At 41.1% G+C, this 21511-nt stretch overlaps 1 protein-coding gene across 3 annotated transcripts in view; it reads right to left on the bottom strand.

Moving 5' to 3' along the window:
- The window catches only part of egflam (EGF-like, fibronectin type III and laminin G domains), a 40243-nt gene extending 23662 nt beyond the window's left edge, over positions 1 to 16581 (bottom strand). The window contains exons 1-6 of one of the 3 annotated variants that reach the window (XM_078170687.1): positions 15994 to 16581; positions 8860 to 8969; positions 4903 to 4989; positions 2081 to 2107; positions 1678 to 1795; positions 1433 to 1568 (exon numbers count right to left, since the gene is read on the bottom strand). In XM_078170687.1, coding sequence (XP_078026813.1) covers positions 1433 to 1568; positions 1678 to 1795; positions 2081 to 2107; positions 4903 to 4989; positions 8860 to 8969; positions 15994 to 16099 — 584 coding nt within the window. In that variant the 5' untranslated portion in view covers positions 16100 to 16581. The remainder of the gene's footprint in view (positions 1 to 1432; positions 1569 to 1677; positions 1796 to 2080; positions 2108 to 4902; positions 4990 to 8859; positions 8970 to 15993) is intronic. The other 2 variants (XM_033618720.2, XM_078170688.1) reach the window with 2 other exon arrangements.
- Positions 16582 to 21511: the final 4930 nt, after the last annotated feature.

The raw sequence follows: 21511 nt of genomic DNA, 5'->3' as shown, positions 1-21511 counted from the left end.
AAAGAGGTGAATGAAGAACAATCTTCATTTGTTTCTGCAGGTGTTTGTATGAGAATGGTGATCTTTCAGGTCAATTTGAGGAGTGCCTATGATTTAGCCTGGTTCCAGACCATAGACCCCGCCCACTCAACTGAGTAGGCTTGCATCTCTGGTCTGGCATACTTCAATGAATTTGCGATTTATCTCGTCCAAACGATGGACGGACTAATGAACGCCGGGGGTCTAGCGATTAGCCAATCAGCGCCACGCTGATGTCAAGCTGTACGCCGGTGGGTAACTGGTAAGGATAGCAACAATGGCGACCGCTACAGATCCTACAGACCACATTAACGATGGTATCGATGTATTTTGCCACTACTCGCGTTAATGGAGGACCAAATTAAGGAAGCTGCTAAATTGGATTTAACGGTGATGCAGCTGGGCGTGCACAACGACGGAGACATTTTAAACGGGCAATGCTCGCTTGTTTTCGGCACCCCCGAGGCATGGATACTAATGACGTCAGATTCTGGGTGAATCGTTGATCTCTACTGATTGGTTAGGGAAAAATCAAATCCCCTCCCCCTTGTAAATCGCCTTCAATGGAAGCCATGTCAGACTGAAGGTTCTGGGAGTTTCAGTCTGACACTCAGACTACCTATGGTTTGCACTGGTCTGGTTTGAGTCTGTCTCAATACACTCTGGTCTTGGTTATGACTTGGTCTCAGTTTCAGTGGTCTTGACTACAACACTGTGATGGTTAACAAATGATTTGCATAAGCAGGTTGGCTTTCACACCACAAACACCTTTACAGCCAGTCTCGATTTGGTTGTTCGGTCCAGTTTGAATGACAGCTTTCACACAAGCCCAAATGGAGCATACTAACAAATTAGGTGTTGAGGCACCCCTAATCGCTAGTAGTCTATTTTAAATTGGTATCTTTAGAAACCTCAGCATGTTGACTACAACTTGGACTTGATCAATGCTTGGCCCCACAACAACCATACAATAATGGACCCATCAAGCAGTCACTGTGGTTCAGGAGCTACATGTGAGCAGTATTCTTGGAAAAAGCTCTGTCATTTGTCCTCTTCATCCAGTTTTGTCCAAAGACAAACAGCTTATCAATTAAGAGAATGAACAGGTAGATGAAACTAATCAGTCTTTTCCCTGTCCCCTCACAACCTGTGATGGTTCAAGGCTTTTCAATTAGTTGTGTTCTTTCACTCCATGATGTGACCACCTGAGGCTACTCTTTACCTGACAATATGGGCTGTTTAATGATTTTTGTCTGTGTGTGACCTGTGTGTAATTGAGTGCAAATGCACAATGCTGTAAATGCGTCTTTGAGTATGGGCAGCAACACTGTGCTGGTGAGGTCACAAGAGGCCGGTTTGATAAACATAAACCTCCGTTAATTGCTTTCTTGGGGCTCGTCACTCAATAACTGACCTGATGTAAGCCACCAGGAAGTGAAGGACAGGTGCGCTTCCCTCACTCTCTCCTTGCTGCCATGACAACGCCAGCTCTGTGTCAGATACAGCCATGACAACAGGCTGAGTGGGGGGCGATGGGGGCATGCACATGTCTAATGGCACAGAAAGAAAATGAATTCAGTGGGAGATATTAACAAAACTACCGTAGAGAAAAAATAGCATTAGCTTTAAAATGGATTCCTACTGCTCACATATTCTTACCATGTGGAGCTGTGCTGATGTCTCGGGGCATGCTGGGTCTACCCTCCCCTGCCCAACCATACGCTCCAACAGTGACTCTGTAATTCGTGTTCATCTTAAGGTTACCAATGTCCACTTCCTAAAGGATGGCATATGGGTGAGTGGGGGCAGAGATACAGATGAATATAGTGAAATAAGCAAGAGCATATCAGCAAGGATGGTTAGAGGAAGAAAATGAAATGAAGGCCATGAGAAAAAACGAAGAGAAGATGGTAGAAGAAGAGAAGGAGAAGACTAAATTACTGATTATGGATTATTTTAGATTTCTGAGTGGAGAGTAAGTCAAATCCAGCCATAAATGTCAAGTGTGGTAAGAAAGCAGTGATGCGGTCTAATTCAGTAAGTAATGGTAAATGATACTCACAAAGCTTGCTTGTCCATCAAATTGCCCCTTTTGAGAAAATAAGAGCAAAAATATCCATAAATATTTGCGTGTGTCACAGCATTGCCATAACTTAAATTGCAGCTCTGAAACATAATAGCAGTCTACATCCTGTTTGTAATTCATTCATTCATTCATGCATTTTCCATAACCACTTATCCTGTTTAGGGGTCATTAACTCCTACAGGCACCAATTAACCGAAGCTGCGTGTCTTTGAGTTGTGGGAGGAAGCCAGAGCACCCAGAGAAAACCCACGCTGACACAGGGAGAACATGCAGACTCCGCACAGAAGGGCTCCCCCACCTCTGGGTTCGAACTAGGAACCCTCTTGCTGTGAGGTGACAATGCTATCCACTGTACCACTGTGCCTGTTTGTAATGTGGTTTTACATTTTTATAAAAAGTCATAAAGGATTTTCTAAAATTTTCCATGATTTGATAAAGGTGGCTTTAATAGTCTTTGGCGCCAATTATTTAAGGTTAAGACTCCAGTTATTCAATATGTTTGTTACTGTCAACAAATCCCATGAAAAAAATCAAAGGCAACAGTCCATTTGTTTAAAACAGAAATTGAAAAAAATAACAATGGACAATGGAGTACATGAATAAAATGTATCAGGCTTTGAATACACAGACAATACGTGTTAATAGGATCTTAGCAGGTCTTTTCATGGGATTTGTTGACAAAAAAAAGTAGAATATTGCAAGCTTTATCTTCTAAATATTTTGTTGGCCAAGTAGGGCAAATGCACTACAACAGCCCCAAACATTTCCATTAGGGAGAAACATGCTGCAACTACAGGTATGACGCCAATTCAAAAGCACGTGCTAAATCCCAAACAAATACAACAATGCTAATGTGCTGTGAAAAAAAAACCCCTGCCGCATAAAGCCAAAACAAACAGCAACAAAAACACTGATGCAAAGTCACAAACACACAAACCACAAAAACAAAGGCAACAGAAAACTGCTGCATATCCAGTCAACACAACAGAAGTTCTCCAGGCCTCTAGGGGGAGTGCTAAGTGGAACAGCTTGATTTTCAACCAAAGACAGAGCCAGGGGCGGAAATCCTGGGGGGGACAGGGGAGACATGACTCCCCCTTCAATAAAGCTGCCCCCCCCCTAGAATAATTTGAGACACAATTAATAATTTTTGAACAGTGCAGTAGTATTTATTAAAAGCACAATGTAAGTGGTGCTCATTATAATCGCGCAATAATGTGCTATTTAAATCTTAAAAGATTTAGTCCCCCCCTCCCATTCCTAGTAGTGGTATATCCCACACTCTTTCCAACGGGCGGGGCTAGCAGCCATTAGTACTTGGCAGCAGTAGCAGCGTGTGGCTGGAACCGTTGCCCACATCGCGCATCGCCGGGTAAGATGTACACTCACACAGATACAGTTTAACTTACACGAGTTACAACACATCCCATTTACTGTTACAACAAGCCCCAGGCCCAGGCTGATAATATAAACTGTCTGCAACATTTCTCCTGCATTGTTCAAAAGCCAGAGTTTAGTGATAGTCAGAGAGGACAGGAGAGAAAGGAGAGGGAGAGGACAGGACAAGAGCAGTCAGTGGCGGAGCAGCTTGTAGTTAATATCTGTAGGCTCTCCACCTGTCAGTGAGACAAACATGAAAGACGTGCAGTTTAACTGACGAGGAGCGGCCATTACGCACGACTATTACGCAAGGTTTTGAGGTGCGCAGCGGCAGATCTCACAGCACACTGTTTATAAACCAGTTCACCAGTTTAATTGCAGGAAATGTTTATCTCACTGCCAGTAAAAAAACGAGAAAAAACAAACAAAACGGTTTTCTCCTGCAGCCAGGCAGAGACGACGGATCCATTCCACACACCTGAGCCAGATGAAAAAGAGGGAGAGAAGGAGAAAGATTGAGTTTCTGTCTTTGATGAATGAAGCCTTATTGTTTTGCTGCTATTAAACAATGAGAGACATGTTTTCTCCGTTTACTTAACAGCATAAATATTCACACTACTTCGCACGGGGAGACAGAGACCTGCTCTGTTCCAGACACACTCAGCACCTTGGACAGCACGGCGCACCTGACTGTTGTTGATGTGTACATGTTAATTTGATTTCAATCATTTTGTTTTAAATCTGGACATGTGCAGGTGGACTCAGCCAGTGCTAAGAAAGGTCCTATGCCTGCCTGTTGGAGAGATAGAGAAAAGATTAAAGCGTCAAATTGCGGTAAAAGATACTGTATAAAAGACAGGCTACAACTTTTTTTCCTTGTCCCCCCCTGGAATTATTCTCTAAAATTTTACTGTTTATTGTCCCCCCCCAACTATGAAATGGGATTTTCGCCCCTGGACAGAGCTCTAGTGCAAGCCATGTAAACCTGTTGCTCTTTTTTAATATTGTTAAAGACTAAGGCCAAATGTAAAAATAGAAAATAAGTAAAAATTTTCTTGTTGTCTCATTACACCTGTTCTCTTCCAGCTTCAAAAACAAACACTGTTTCGTCTGGTTTTTCTTTCAAGTTGAACATCAAGCTGTTCCATTTTCACAAGTTTCTGCTAATGGAAATGTTTTAGGCCCTTAAAGCACATTTGCCCTTGTTGGCCAGCTCATAATGGTGTTCTTGGAGCAGGTTTTTCTGTGCACTGATAAAACAGTACTGCAAAGATTTTGTTGGCTACTACGCCTAGACTTTCACATATTGTCAAAATTGGCAGTTAGGGACAGATCAAAGTTGGGTGACGATTACAATGGAAATAGTTTCATTTTTCTAAGCATGTTCACCACTGATTTCAAACACAAAGTAAACTCACAGTGGTCAGCATGTCGAGGCTGAGAGGCACTTCCATCAAAGACGCTGTACCCATTGTACGACCATTCCTCACCTCTGTGTAGAAGACCTGAAACACACACACACACATGGTCACAGAGAAAGACACATAAGAACATATGAAAAGGTCTTAGATTCTTACTGTTAAATTAAAAGTCAAAATGTTGGATTAAAAAAAAACTTCTTTGTTTTTTTTTACATTTCAGCTGGTATGACATTATTAAGTCATGGCTGTGACAACGTAAACACGACACAATTAGGAGGAAGTACTATGAGGAAACAGGATTATTTATGAACTTCCAAAGTGATTGGCCAAATGAACACACATGTTTATCTGTGAGTCGTGGGGAAGCTAGATAGCTGACTAATCCTCTTAGTGCAGGCATATGGTCAAAAGCAGAGCACACACATACACTCATCCTAATCCACACTTTGTTAATTGTTGATTCAAAACAAACACAAGAGAAAGGAAAAGGGAAGAATAGAAACTGGGCTCTGGTAAAGCATGCTCATTAAAAATATTTTCTTGAAATTTAAACATGCAAGTGGGCACTTGTATGGGCACTTAAAAGCCATGACAGAAATAAAAAAAAGGAGGACTCCTTTTTCAGTTCAGCTTTCAGTCCACTCTGTGCAGCAACAATACATTATATCTGGAGTATATACAAATCTGCTTTTGCACATCACTAAATTTATGTCCATTATGCCTCTACCAAAAAAAGCCCAAAAAAAAAAAATCCCACTTTAGCACTCGAAGCACAGAGTGGAGCAAAACATCTCTCGACAAGACACTAAAATCATGATTTGTGACCACATCTCTCAGAGCTGTATTGCCCCTTTAAAAGCATAAATTCAGCAGTAAAGGTGCTCCGTCAAGAAATTTAGAAATATCAATCTAACCCTCAAGGCCATCTCGCTGGACAGTGGATTTGACAGGCAATTTGAAAGCAGGAACAAAAATGTGGAGAAGGAAACGGGCATTTGTTCATGAAAAAAGGAGGACATTTGATTTACAAAATATCTCAGGAGTTGTTTTTTTTATGTCTGCCAGGTCGAAAACCTTTCTATGCATTTTGAAACAGAGTTCTGGAAAGGAATATGTAGGGGCGTATCTGTCACCCTGCTGTTTGTGAAGCTGAATGTTTTCTTTTTCACTTGGGTTTGAACTGTTTTTCTGTGTCCGTATGGCAGGTGTTGCCTCTGATTTTCTTTAAATTTTGGTGTGTGGTACCAGACAAGAAAGTCATCACATTGAACTGGCTGCTGGTGAACCGTGATATAAATCGTGTGAACAGCCCTGTCACCAGGATAGCACTGTACAATTCTGCAGACCATAGATATGTTACATTTGTATGTTTCTTATATATCATATCAACTTTTCTAAAGTGACATAGTCCTGATTACATGTTTATGAGTGGACGTTGTCATCTGGAGAGGATGGTGGATGGCGTGACACCCAGCAGCTGCCAAACTACAGACCACATTTTTAGACCAACAAAGGACCAAACTGTTTTTTTTTTTTTATTAATACATAGGGCAGCATTTCTAGCCATGAGTGTTACACCAAAACATGTATTATAAGTAAGCCAAACATGATCTTTTTATAACCATAACCAAGTGGTTTTTGTGCCTTTCTATGACCACATGTGAACTACTGTGTTGTCGAAACATGAAGAAACGTACAATACCAACATGTATTGTGGCGATTAGATTGGTATGGAGCATTTTACCTTAAGACTAAAAAGACAACAACAACAACATGTAAAATAATAGAAATGGAAATACATGTACTTCTAAACAACACATTCTCACCTTAACCTTACATACTGACATTTGGACATGGACTTTCCATGTCCGCGTATGATGTGCAAGGTACCCTGGGTGCGTTGGTTGTTGACATTCTGGGACACTGTGTCAAGTTCTGCCTGTTACAGGCTCCGTTTTCACAGGAAATTGGATTTGGCTTTAGAATCTTACGAGACGTGAACACTGCTCTCTCTGGTGAAAGTCTGTGTTTGTTGGACCATCCACCACCCCTCTGGTCCACCCCAGTCACACTTTTATCACCTTAACTTTTATTGTTGTCCCACCGTGTTTCCCCCTGGCACCGCTGGGTGCTGTTAAACTATAACGGCAACCAGCCACATATCATATCATACCTGAAGTTAAAGGACACCTTTTTTCATTGGTTTCTAATGCCGCAAGTCACTGTCCAAGCACTAGATTTCGACGACTTCAGAGTGAAACCGGGCTCTGATGAGATGCAATGTCATTGAAAGATCCTGTTGTTGACTGACAAGAGCGAACAGCTTTTTTTTTTTCCATCAAAAACCCCTCTATAAACCAAGGGTTTTATGTAGAATCCTCCCAGAAGGGCTGTAGAAATAGTAATGGACAACCTTATCTGTATATCTCTCTCCTACTTATCATGGTTTTAGATTCTCGGGTTAGCCTGGGGTCAAAAGAACCACATGCATCAGTCTTAAGCTTAATGAAGCTCATAAAGGGTAAGGACTGATATGATCCAAAGCAACCCACAACAATTATGGTTCACAATAATGTTTTTTAGTAGGTGGAGTTATTGTGGAATCACTGCTGCCACAGCCTTTACTATTTAGATAGGGCTGGGAACCAAATCTCTGCTTTAAATTACTGACAAGTACAAAATACCAAGTACCAGTGACCCTTAAATAAAAAATAAAAAAAATGGCAGAGCATGTATGGCATGAAAGGTATCACCTATGGCAGAACACAAGTGAGATAAATTTATTAAGATTCAGAAACATCTACATTTAAAGATACCATTTGAAACATGGGTAAATGTGAATATTTGAAGGGGGGGGGGATCTTTAACACTCAACAATTTTAACAATTCTCAAAGAACTCTTTCGTCCAAAATGGGTTCTTTAGATCAAAAGGCTTCTTATTGGAACCGTAAGCCTAATTTACGTTCAGGCACTTGACAGTTTTGATGAGTGTCGCTCGACAGAAATTACGTATTTTCAACAGAAAAAGGTGTCACGCAACACTTTTCTTTCATGTTGTACAGTCAGAGACTTTTGTTGTTTTGCAGACAACTTCATATTTTGTTGCACAATGTGACTGGTAGTGTTACTATCTTCACCATTTAAAATTTAGATTCTGATCTGCATTCAACATCTCTGTCCACAGAAACTCCTGCGGAGCTGAGAGGATCGTGGCTGACGGACAGCAGATATTTATTGAGCAAAAAGTTTTCATGTCAACCACTGGAAGAAATCAACAGGGTTTCTACTTATTAATTCACTGATTTTAATTCCCAGCCCACCACTCTGAGTTGAGTGAGGGGAATCTGCCGCTCACAGACAGACTGAGAGCCGATCAATCAATAAATATACTGTTGATAAGTTAAAAACACATATACAGTGGATGTTTCTGTGAACAGCTGTCTGTGCAGATTACGCTTCACTAAATAGAATAGAACAGAAACAGACTCAAAAAAAAGCTGGTTACCATGAAGATGACTGAAACTTTTAGTCAAAGCTTGAGTTGATAACGTTGCGCTGCTCTTATCTGTTGAGCGATACAACCATAAACAAGCCTTATGTCTTCAGTGAAGGGTTCTTCAGAAGCAGTATGTTCTCAGTATGTAAAACCGAAGCCCTCAGGTACCACTTTTCCACCAAATTAGCTCTGGTTCTTGAACTGGTTCTCCTCATGGTTCCAGGAACCTTAGTGCTATCCAGTGAACCAGCCTGCGTTTCCACCGGTTTTGAGTGGAACCATTCTAACCAACTTTTCAGGTTCTGAAACAATTTATTTTTGGTCAAAATGCTCTGAAAGGTTCAAAATTAGGTGCAGGACCTTGAAAGGACCCGGTTCGAAGCAGGTGAAAAGGGATATGAGAGAACTCTTTTGGAACCCTTATGTTTAAGAGTGTAGATCTGCTATTAGTGACTACCTTGTATCCAGTGATGGTGCTAACATGTCGCCGGGGCATCTTCCACCGTACGCTAAAGGCGGTGCAGTTGATGGTCTCCAGCTGGATGTCTAATGGAGGACTCAGACGATCTGGATTATACAAACACACAAACAGGGACATTATCAGTTATCATTATCATTATCAAAAAAGAGTTTATGACAGCCTATAGTCACAAACTCTTTTTTGTTTGTCTTAATTTATTAATTGTGATGGGAACATCCATCCATCCATCCATCCCCAAGGCATTCCCAAACCAGATAACAATAATATTAATAATAATTTAGATTTATGTAGCGCTTTTCAGGATACTCAAAGACGCTTTACAAAGAGCAGATGAGATATGTAATCCCTCCTACCAGTGAGACATGCCCGGCACACCTCTAACGGGAGGCATCCAGGACGCATCCTGATCAGATGCCCAAACCACCTCAACCTCGACCGCAATGGAGACAATTGATGTTATTTATTGTGTAAGAGAATTTTTTACCAATATGTACAGAGTTAATTATCACCAGATAGGTTATCTTATCTCAGTGGAGTGTTTTAGTGTCTTTTAGCTCATTGTTTTGGCATTCCTTGCCCACAACTTCACTCTTTTGTTCCCTCTCATCAGCAGCTCTGTAAAACCCACTATTAGCACCAGCAGACAGCCCTTTATTCGTCAGACAGCCTTTATTGGTCCGACATCTATTGCACGTCTCCTCAGTTGCTCTTCCTGAGGCTTCTACCATTTTTTTTTCCCTGTTAAAGATTTTTTGGGGGAGTTTTTCCTTATCCGCTGTGAGGGTCCAAGGACAGAGGGATGTTGTATGCTGTAAAGCCCTCTGAGGCAAATTATTATTTGTGATATTGAGCTTTATAAATAAAATTGAGACTGAAATTGAACTGGCAAAGTTAGTAACTGTGGCTGGTGAGCACAGTGAGGCCAGATATCTAATTCAGCTTTTGCTGGACCACGAAACTGATTATTGTTATTAAAGATTATTTTTTAAGATAGTGTTTAAGGATTTTAGATAGATTAAACAGTATAAACTGAAAACTAATTTGTCTTCAGAATATTTAAAGAAAAAAAAGCCTGTCTATTATGTTTAAACGCTTTGTCAATAGTTCTATGAATTTTAAGCAAAAGCAAGTCTGTTGTAATCTCTTTCCAAATAGCCAAAGATATGAAGAGAACTTGCACTGTATTTCACCTTATAGTCTACTTGAGGGCTGAAAAAGGACCATTTAGTGGTATAATCTGTAGCTCGATGAGAGGGCCTATATCATCTGACTGAATTCGAATGTCATTATTTTGATGGTCTGAGTTATTAAATCCTGTGTGCTTCTGTGACACTTCAAGAGATTGTGATTGCACCTCGACTGCGACCCGAAAAGCCTCTTATAGAGGAAAGAAAGAGAAAGAGCTCTAGAGCTGTGGCCCATCAGCAGCCCTGATGACCTACTGTATATTCATTACCTGGCTTTACTGGAGAAACATGAGCAGACAAGGACCCTTATAGCCTCACAGTCATGACACAATGTATATTGACTGTGACATCCAGACCATCGAGAAGCTCCTTAGAGATGCTAGATACGGTAGCTGAACATTATAAATTGATTTTATTTATGACTTTGATAGTATGTAATTTAAGAGTAGATACTTACATGATCTGATGTGGTCTAGATTGCTTTCTCCTGACACGGGGATTGCAAAGGTTAATATAGCAAGACAGACCTCTGTAAATTGAAATCTCATGTAGCTACAGCACTGCTCTTTTCCACTTTCCCTTTTCTCTCCTCTTTATGTCTTGTGACTCCGCTCCTCCACTTCCTATGCCGACCTCTCTTATGTCCTCCTGAATCCTCTCGACATCTCTTCTGCTTTTTTGAACCCTTCTCTCCGCTCTTCCATCTGAGCGGGTAATTCAATATGTCAGCTGAATTCCCGCGATCATCCACATCTCCCCAGGGGAGCGGCCCGGCGAACGTACGGGTGAGCTGAACTCACAGAATTAGAGCGGATAGAGAGGGGACTTCTTAAATCGTAATTTTTATGTCCATCAACATACAGAAGCTTACAGTGGTGCTTCGTGCGTAAGGTAGGTCTGGGTAGAGATTTAAATCCTTGAAGTGACTGGAGTGAAAATATAAATATGAATCCCAAATATCCTGACATAAAACCTTTAAACTGGTGATTATTTTTGGCAAGTATGGCAGGATTATGTATTGATCCCTCTCCTGTGTCTCCTCAGGTAGCCTTGTATTAAATTAACTGTGGTAAACTTCCCTCAATCATACCAGCACCTGGATTTCCCTGCTCAAATCCAAACACATCATTTAGCTGATTTTTGTTGGCTCTAGGGCTGATGCTCAAGCTACACATTGTACTTTAGCATTCGCATGCCCACCACCACGGACACAAAATGCCAATCAAACGGTAAAACTAGGCAGGGCTGATAAAATGTGCGGAGTCTGCATGTTCTCCCAGTGTCAGCATGGGTTTTCTCTGGGTACTCTGGCTTCCTCCCACAGTCCAAAGACATGCAGGTTGGGGATAGGTTAATTTGTAACTCTAAATTGGCCATAGGTTTGAGTGTGAATGGTTGTCTGTCTTTATGTGTCAGCCCTGTGATAGCCTGGTGACCTGTCCAGGGTGTACCCTGCCTCTTGCCCAATGTCAGCTGGGATAGGCTCCAGCCCCCCCGCGACCCTCAACAGGATAAGCGGTTACAGAAATGAATGAATGAATGAATTTTAGCTTAACGTTTAACTGTAACTCAAGTTCATTTGTTATCAGCCGGCCTGGAAAGTGGCCAAACTCGCATAATGTCACCGACCAGCCAACACATTCTCACTCCGACCTTGTCACATATTGACCTTTGGTCACGGACTTTTCATGTTCAGATACGACGTAAATGGTACCCTGGGTGTATTGCTTATTGACATTCTGGGACACTGTGTCAAGTTCTGCCTGTTACATGCATTGTCTTCTTTGAAGATACACTTCTGTTTTCCCAGGAAATTTAACATTGACATACAGTCTCTTTCAAAATAAATACACTACGTCAGTACCACATCACGAATTGCCTTTTTTTCCCCTTCACAACAAACACACATGGTTAAGTTTAGGAAAAAAGAACAGGGTTTGGCTTTAGAATCTTACGGGACGCAAGCACCACTCTCGGGTGAAAGTCTGTGTTTGTTGGACCCATTCACAACACCTCCTGCTCGCCCTAATTAGACTTTTGCCACCTTAACTTTCATCCTTGTCCTGCTGCATTTCCCCCGACACGGCCGGGGGCTGTTAAACTATAATGGCAACTGGATTTAACTGGAAAATCCTGGAAGCGCTGGATTTTGACGACTTCAGAGTGAGACCGGGCTCCACCAGCAGGAGCGTTTATTGGTCCGGTGCGGGGCAGTGCACTCTGGTAGTTGTAGGCTTTCTTGTTCTTGAGCAAAAGCAAATGCAACAGCCCCTTTCCTCTGTTTTCATTGGTCATATAGCACCAATTTTAAAAGTAAATGCATCATTCTACTGCATAGACAGCCAGGTTTTGTGAAACAATCATCTTTCCAACAGTGAAATGCTTCTAAAAGCAAACTGCTTCTTTTGCCAAAGCTGGTCTTTAAACACTTGAATTACAAAATTATTGAGATTCTTTTTTAAGAACTGGAAAAAATATTTATTGTCTGCAAGTTTGGTGTTAAAATATGGTGACAACACAACTTTTCACATTAACTGGTGAGATGCCATTTACAAGTACTGTGTAACAATTATAGCTCTACAGCTCTGGACGCATTCCAAAACTGGTCCCTCTTTTTAAATACACCTGAATACACAAGACTGCTTGCAATATTCACCATCATGAGCTTCTGATGTCAAATGGGGGTCAGAAAAAAGACTAATCAATACATACACATGGGACAGGTGAGGCCACATTTCCCAGGTCAAGCATGTGCAAAAGCCTGCAATGTGCACAGGAAACCACTGTTCAGAAAAAAGCCACAAGACGCCACAGTGTCAGGAAACCAAGCACTTTCATTCTTTCTTGATAAAGAATAAAGTGACAACTGCAGCAGCTCATGCAGAAAACATGAAGGAACACACAAAGGCCTTTTCTACATCCACCAAATACAAGTACACCAGATAAGCATACTGCCATGATAAGTAAGTTTGTAGTATCATCTAAATAATAGTTCGACTAATACTGGATTTTTATGGCTAATACCAATATCAAAATTTGAATATTTGAATATAAATTATATTATATGACATATTGGCTGATGGTCATTTTGCAACCAACATTAACTTGTCAGGGCTCTCTAGCCCTATTTCCACCGAGCAGTACAGTACAGTTCAGGTCAGTTCGGTACGCTTTTTTTCCATTTCCACTGTAAAAAGTTGTGGATGGTACCAACGGAACCGTTCCTAACCGTCCCCATTTTTGGTCCCCCCTCTGTTGGGGTACCTAGCACTCAGATCTGGTACTAACAGGTGGAGCTGTGAAGACTGATGTCCATTGATTGGTCAATAGCGGACGGTAACTCTGCTCAGGGCTGAGCTGTGGCTGGTTATGAGGCTCATGTAACCACTGTTCATACCATGAACTTGTAATGTTACTCAATGCATAAGCTGATGACATGAATCAATCAACACATCGTGACAACTTTGACCATTCCATTAGTTTTTATATGACATACACTTTTAGTAATGAGTGGATCTTTCAGCATTTAGAAATTTATATTAATTTCGACCACATAATGTGAATGAAATATATTCTAATCCTCACTCTGAGAAAAAAAAAAGCGTTGCGGAGCGTTGTTCCTGTGGGCTATGGCAACACTAAACCCCAAGCTTGCCTGAGAAGGACTAAATGCACAGTCTATTTTTAAATATCCTATCGAGCCTCTCTCACTGCAGCCTATTTTGTTCTGAAAATATCAGCGTGCAGCCTCGTTCAATGGACAATAAACGAGGTGCAGACTTCTATCTGTGTCATGGTAATGAGGAAATACAGTGAGTGCCAACAATCCCGCCCACATTTAAGAGTACTGTTTGTGGTGGAAACTCTAGGGTCTAGGTACCATGTCTGAAGGGTTACTTTTGGTTCCAGAGGTACCATACTGACTATGTAACAGAGACATTCTTTCTGCATTAACTCAAATATATTTTTGGCATTCCTCTACAGGAATGTCATCAGCTGCTTTATAGACTGATACCAATGTATCTTGAAGAAGCTGATATCGGTCCAGTCCAAACTGTCCCACACAGCATCTCAGCATGAGAATCTGTTTGTCAGTTTCAATCGATGTTAATATGGAGCATTTTTTCATAGGGTGTTGACAAGAGCTTTCAAGCTGTTTCAGGCACCAAAAATCAGAAAGGTGCTCTCCGAATACTCGCTCTCACTCTATCAACAATGGTCCAATCTTAAATTCTGACTTTCTTTTGGACCAAACCACCTGCTCTGATTCTATTGCTGCTGCTCCACTTTAAGAGGTCAGTCTGGGAGCACTGCTCTTTCAAGGTCTTAGTCATCCAAAAGTGAATGACCACTAAGCCACTTGCTGCTGTGCTGCTCTTCAGCGGGGCTTAGGGAAAGATATATACATTAAATCTGAAGGGAGAAACTGGAAAATGTCATCTTCACAAAAAACTGAGGCTGTTTCTTGTACAGTATTTGTTATATTTTTCTGGTCTCTCACCAAACAACATCGTCTGTACTGACTGACATGATAGAGAAGATTTGATTTAAAAGGCGTGATTTTCATCAAAATAAGTTTATGTTACAGTAAGTGTAAGAAATAAAACCACTGAATGACTCTATAAATAATTCAAAAGCTTATTCAAACTGAGGAGAAAGCTGTCAGAATCCAGAAAAAGTGCGACCACCTGGGGGAGAGATGTCATTCAATCTTAACTCCTTCCTAGTACCACCAGCTTTGTTGTGTAAAGGCTGATGTGATTCATGTGGACATCAAACCCTGTTGACATCACCCCTCCTCCCCCCATGACGGAGCCTGAAAGACCTCCAAACAAAAAAACAAGTACAAATGTCACTGGAAGTCATAAAGACAGAACTACAGCCGTCCTCTGTATGGCAGTCCCAACTGTGGTGAGTTTTTCTGTGCTGACAGACAGATGTAATAGTCAGTCTGCTGTAGCCTGTGGGTCCGAAAGAGTGAAGGAGAAATACGGCAGACAGTCGGAAAGACTGACAGCGAGAGAAAAAGGAAGTGATGGAGAGAGAGAGAAAAGAGGAGGAAAAGGGGAAGAAACTGGGATGGAAAAAAGTGTTCAGGGTGACAGAATATCAAAGAAAGGTAGAGACAGGGGAGAGAGAGAAAGAGACTGTGGAGATGACGAAATCAACATCCAGGGATTTTCTGCCCAAAGGAGCACATTGGCAAGTTTGTTGATGTGCTGTCTGGAGCTGAATATTTCCCCTACTTTCTTTCTTTCTTTCTTTCTTTCATTTTTTCTTTGAGAAATATTAACATATTATCTAAAATCTTTAAATTACATGGACAGTTTTCAACAGCACAATTTTTTGAGGAAGAAAACACCACTTTTGACCAAGTTATATCTGTGTCTTTTCCCAAGCCAAAACCCTGCTTCAAACTAATCAGGATTAAAAATATTAATAATACAGGTATTGTGGACAGTGTGTTCAGTTCACCATTTATGGTTAAGATGCAGTTTTGTGCTGCTGCTCAGTGATTAAAAAGAAAAAAAGAGGGGTGGCTTTTTAAAATGACCTGAAACATGCTGCTCTGTAGCTTTTGGTTGTCACTTCTACGCTGTATGAACAGGCATGTAACACAGATTACATGATAGTGATGGTGTATGGTATACTTTCCAACAACCAAAATCAATAATTTCCAGCTTTTCTCACCATAAACTAGACCTTAAAGGACTTTAAATGTTTAAAATGGTCACTTAGATGGTTCCAATTCAAATATGACGTGACAAAGTTTTAAATCTGGCTTTATGATACTGGTGTAATCAAACAAATGGAAAGATGAGCACACACAAAAGCTGCCCTCACCAACATTGCTTTAATATTAAGTATTATCATTATTGTTATTTTTAGTAAATGTGGTATGAAGGTCAGTGGGTGAACTCACCAGATCTCCGAGTATTTGATCTTCTTGCACAAAGGCAAACGCTGGCTGTGCATATTGCAAAGAGAAGTAAGTATAAAAGACTCCTTTCTTTACATGTAGATTCCATGTCTTCTTTTGCTCGAAAGTTTAAAACGGTCAGATGTGCATTTTATCACACATGCAAACGCGCCTGTAGTTGTAAATGTAAATATCCCCTTTGCTGGTAAAAGTTTTTACTGATAAAAATCGTTTTTTTCCAGCCAGATTTTGGCGCAAACGCCACCCGAGGACAGGCAGAAACTGCCCGAGAGGAAAGGGCAGCTCCGGTTTGACACTGATAAGATTACAGTCTGCAAAAGATCAGTGGGTTGGACACATTAGCGGACAGACAGACAGCCACTGTGCCCCCACAGGCGCGCTGATGGACGATGGAGAGGGTTGTCCCGACAGTTCCCTCGTAATGCGCAACAGCTACAATAACTGAATGGTGGGCACGATCATTTTTACGCACGAATCTGGTCTTCGTGTCACGCTCCGGTCCGCTTCTTAGACAGCGATGAGATGGACAGCGAAGTGCAGGAACGTGGGGCCATTTAGAGCTAAGAGGATAACGAGCCTCTAATCCGCGCACTGGACACAGATGGAGAGCATGTCTTGACGCAGAAGTAGGGGAGCCGCTCAGGCAGCAGACAATGTGTGTGTGTGTGTGTGTGTGTGTGTGTGTGTGTACACAACAATGACCAAAGGAGGCAAAACAATGGAGCTATTAATTAATGTGCCCCTGAGTATTTAACTGTACTCATTAATATGTGACTACAACTGTCCAGCTGATCATATATTCATCAGTGTGGTCTCGACCTGAAACAAAGAAGTAAAGTTTGAAGAGTGGTCTGTGAGTGTGTGTGTGTGTGTGTGTGTGTGTGTGTGTGTGTGTGTGTGTGTGTGTGTAAACTCACCATGTGCACGTATGTGTGTGTGAGGGAAAGAAAGAGAGGAGTGTTTGCTGGAGAGCTCATCCAAACCACCTCCAAGGCATTTTTCTTATCAAGAGGGGACAAAGAAAGAGAGGACTGGGAACAATGGAAACACAAATAGTACCCCTCACTATTAACACTGATTGATAAAGTACAATTTTTTTAGTTAAGGTCTAAGTTTATTAGGAACAATGTACTTCTATCCATTACATGTCCTGCACATTTTTTCCTAAGTTATATTATATTACTTTATTATATTAGAGGTACCATGGGAGAAAAATCTAACCTGCAGCCAGGAAAGAGGCAGATCTGTTAAGCCATTTTCATTTTCACTCTGCCATCTACTTAGATTCATCTACTTAGACTAAATTTCTGAGTAAGGCATATTTTATTTTCATACAAAACAAGTATGTAACATGCAGTAATTACTGAAGCCATCAGTTTGTGCAGATTCATTTGAAAATCCTTTTATCTAATTCTAGGTTCTAGTATAAATTTAAGTTAAAGGTGAATACCACCACCAACATTAACAATTCCAGTATGTTATGTCCACGGCTTCAGTATTTGTGAACATAAGCTACCCTCTGTCAAAGCTGGAAACCAGAGAAGGCTAAAACTTGTGATGCCATAAGGTCTAGAGCTACTCCACTGACAATGCCTGATTATTATAGCCAAATGTACTTTATTCTATTGCAGTGTTCTCAGATTGGAAACAAAGAATGTACACATATACTCAGAAAACTCCCCTGGGTGCTCTCAGTGTCACCTATAATTTCTTTCATCATAGAGTGCTCCAGGGATGACATTTTTCTGAAGGTCGCGCAGAAGTTAGCGCTGCCCTGGATCCCTTGTCAAAATACAACTGGATTTTGGATTACTGCAGAAAATAAGCTCTGTGGCAAACAAGTGTTTATGATACTTATGTATATACACTTATGTTTTGTTCAGCAAGATAATCTTCAAAAATGAACGCCACTTCTTTGTTTTTTGAATCCTAAATGCAATCACCAGATGTAAAAATCTAACTTTAGGCTATAAACGAGCTGCAATACAGACACTTGTCTAAACATCGCCTCCACAGGATGGCTGTAAAGCCGTGTTCGGGGTGATGATGTTCTGTAGTGTCATTTAGCAGCTGCCTTTTTTTTTAAGAACAATAAAAACTTCAAAATTCACAAGTGGGGTATTCACTTCATCATTTTATTTTGTAGAACAGAACGCAAAAGTCTCTTAAGCTTGTGTTACAGACCTTATTTCATGCATCTAACCAAAAAACAATTACAAAAACCCACTCACTTCATGACAAGGGAGTGGTGAAATGCTTGCACATTTCTAGGTTTTACTGTTGACGGAGCAGTACCAACACACTCTCACTCCATCCTTGTCCCATATCAACATTTGGTCATGGACTTTCTACGTCCAGATACAATGTGAAAGGTACCCTGGGTGCGTTGGCTGTTGATGTTCTGGGACATCATGTCAAGTTATACCTGTTACATGGATTCTCTTCTTTCGAAATACACTTTTTTTAGCATTTACATATAGTTTCTTTCAAAATAAATGCACTACGTCAGTACAACAATGCAAAATGACATTATTTTTCCTCCAACAACTAACACACGTGGTAAGGCTTAGGAAAAAAGAACAGGATTTTGCTTTATAATCCTGCGGGACGTAAACACCACTGGGTGAAGGTTGGAGTTTGATACACAGACGGCTTTTTTCGTCAGTGTCTGATGCCGCAAGTCACTGCCCAAGCACCAGATTACAACGACTTTGGAGTGAGACCGGGCTCACACTGCTCATTTTATACTTGATGACATCACAAATGTGAGTTTTAGCACTCTAGCTTTTGAATTTGGGAGAGAGTTGTTCATGTTTACTAATATTGTTGGCCTGTCTCAGACCACAAGAATAACATATATGAACTTTGAAAATGGGTGTAGTTCCCCTTTAAATCTTTAGGGCCTGCAATGCAGCATACCAACTACCTACTAGTTTTACATGTCCATTATACTCAGACAGCGGCACAGACGATATCACCCATTCATCAAAACCCCTCTGACCCCTGCACTGTGAAGGTAGAATGGTGATATTAAGCCAAGACTGACTGAAAGTGAATACATTTCTGAGACGTAGCTCACAGGATGATTTCATATTCATGAGTGAGGTTATGACATGACAGCTCTTATATTTCCATATGACCGCTATGTTATAATTGTAATTGTAAATTGCTGCATTTATAGCGCTTTGCAGCATGCCTATTATTCACACATGAACACACACACCCCAATGGGAGCGAGCCACCATACAAAGTGCATGTCTGAGCAGCATACAGTACAGACATTTAATAAATTACACTTTAGTTGTGTGCTGCTGCTATAAGGATATTTAAACCGAACATTAATGTATTTGTCAGTAATGCTGCCAGAGTCTACACAGGTGATACACAGGTGTAAACTGTTGACAAATAGCCACAGTACATTAATAAATAGACACACAGGACAACACGTGCTTATATCGGCCTTATAGACAAACAATAAATACTATTATGCTGGGTATAAACGCAACAAGTCTTTTATAGTGATCTGTTTGGCCTCCTTTCTGAGTTATGCAGCGGTCACTTCACCGAAGTTAAAAAAAAAAACTAAAATAAAATCACACCACTAATCATAATCAAAGACTTTCAGAGGAAATGCAACACTATATTAGTCTTTTCACATGATGCAGATTCGTGTTAATTTCTATTCAGCTCGCTTCCATTCTTTTCCACATTCACATGCCACTTGTGTTAATCATACGCTCTCTGGGTCACAGGCAAAATGTAGTCTGATTATTCCAGTTTCTTCACCTGCTATTATCGACCAATCACCAAATATTACACGAGCAGCCCGAGCAGCGCACCTCTGGGGTCAGAGTAAGATATGATGAGTGAAATATCATCGCTGCTTTAGAGAAACTCTGACACTGTGTGGAAGCTGATTTTATGCAAATATAGCTCTACTTTTTTGATACATGTTTTTTTTTTTTTCATTTTACACTCTTCCAGTGCTCAGTTTGTGGGGTTAAAAGGGGTCAGGTGGTCAGTGACGATCCTGAGCTCCCTGATAGCTTAAATGAGTTCTACTGTCGCTTTGAAAAAAGTTATGCCAGCCCCCTTACAAAACCCAGGTGTGCAAACCCTCCCAGCCCTCCTTTTGTCATTAAAGAGGATGAAGTCAGGCGTCTACTTAAAAAACAAAACTGTAGGAAAGCTGCTGGCCCTGACCTCATATCCTCTGCCACTATCAAGCACTGTGCCGCTGAGCTGGCTCCAGTTCTCACACATATTTTTAACTGGTCATTAAGGGAATGTAGAGTCCCTGACTGTTATAAGTCTGCTGTCATAGTTCCTGTTCCCAAAAAGATTAGCTGCTTGAATGATTACAGACCGGTAGCCTTAACTCCTGTAATAATGAACATTTTTGATCGCATTGTATGTGATCACCTGTCCAGAGTAGTTAGCCTGGACCCCTTTCAGTTTGCATATAGAGCAAACAGGTCCGTTGAGGATGCTGTATCCCTATGTATCCACTCCATCCTCCAGCATCTAGAGACCCCAGGCGCCTATGCTAAGATCCTTTGTATAGATTATAGCTCTGCGTTTAATACTATTTTGCCGTCTAAACTTTTTAATAAACTTCAGCAGTTGGGCGTCCATGACTCTATCTGTCACTGGGTCTTGGATTTTCTGTTGCAGAGGAAGCAAATGGTTAAGGTCAATAATAATACCTCTAAGGTCAAATACATTAGCACCGGCGTCCCCCAGGGGTGTGTTTTATCACCCCTGTTATATTCACTGTATACAAATGACTGTGTATCACACACAGATTTGGTTAAAATTTATAAATTTGCAGATGACACAACACTAGTGGGGCTGATCTCTAGGGATGATGATACTGCATATAAGGATGAGGTCCTCAGACTAACTGAGTGGTGCTCCCTCCATAATCTAGAGCTAAACATCTCTAAAACTTAAGAGTTAGTAGTGGACTTTCATCGGAAGGGGAGAGTGTCTCAGCCCCTGTCCATCCAAGGGGTGGAGGTGGAACAGGTGGACAACTTCAAGTTTTTAGGTACCACTATCTCCTCCTCACTTAAGTGGGGAGACAACTTGAGTTGCATTACCAAAAAAGCCCACAAGAAGCTCTTTTTCCTTCGTCAATTGAGGAAATTTGGGGTGGCCTGTTGGGGGTTGTTACAGTTCTATCAAGCCACCATAGCAAGTGTCCTTGCCTTCTCTATAACTGCCTGGTATGACAACTCTACTGTCCAGCAGAGGTTACAGCTAGACAGAATTGTCCACACTGCAGAGAAGATTATAGGCTGCAATCGACCCCCCGTCTCAGATATTTATGAGGCCCGTATCCAACGCAAGGGAAATGAAAATCCTCCTGGACGAAACCCACTCCGCCAACCCACTCCTAAATGCACTTCCATCAGGTAGAAGGCTGAGGGCCATTACAACTAAGACCTCCCACTTTTTGAAGAGTACTTACAGTAATGTCATTAAGTTCCTTAACGGC

This window comes from Epinephelus lanceolatus, chromosome 9 (genome assembly GCF_041903045.1).
Source record: "Epinephelus lanceolatus isolate andai-2023 chromosome 9, ASM4190304v1, whole genome shotgun sequence".
In the NCBI taxonomy this organism is placed as follows: domain Eukaryota; kingdom Metazoa; phylum Chordata; class Actinopteri; order Perciformes; family Serranidae; genus Epinephelus; species Epinephelus lanceolatus.
The sequence above is the reverse complement of the archived record's forward strand: the minus strand, read 5'-3'. Positions and strand labels throughout refer to the sequence as shown.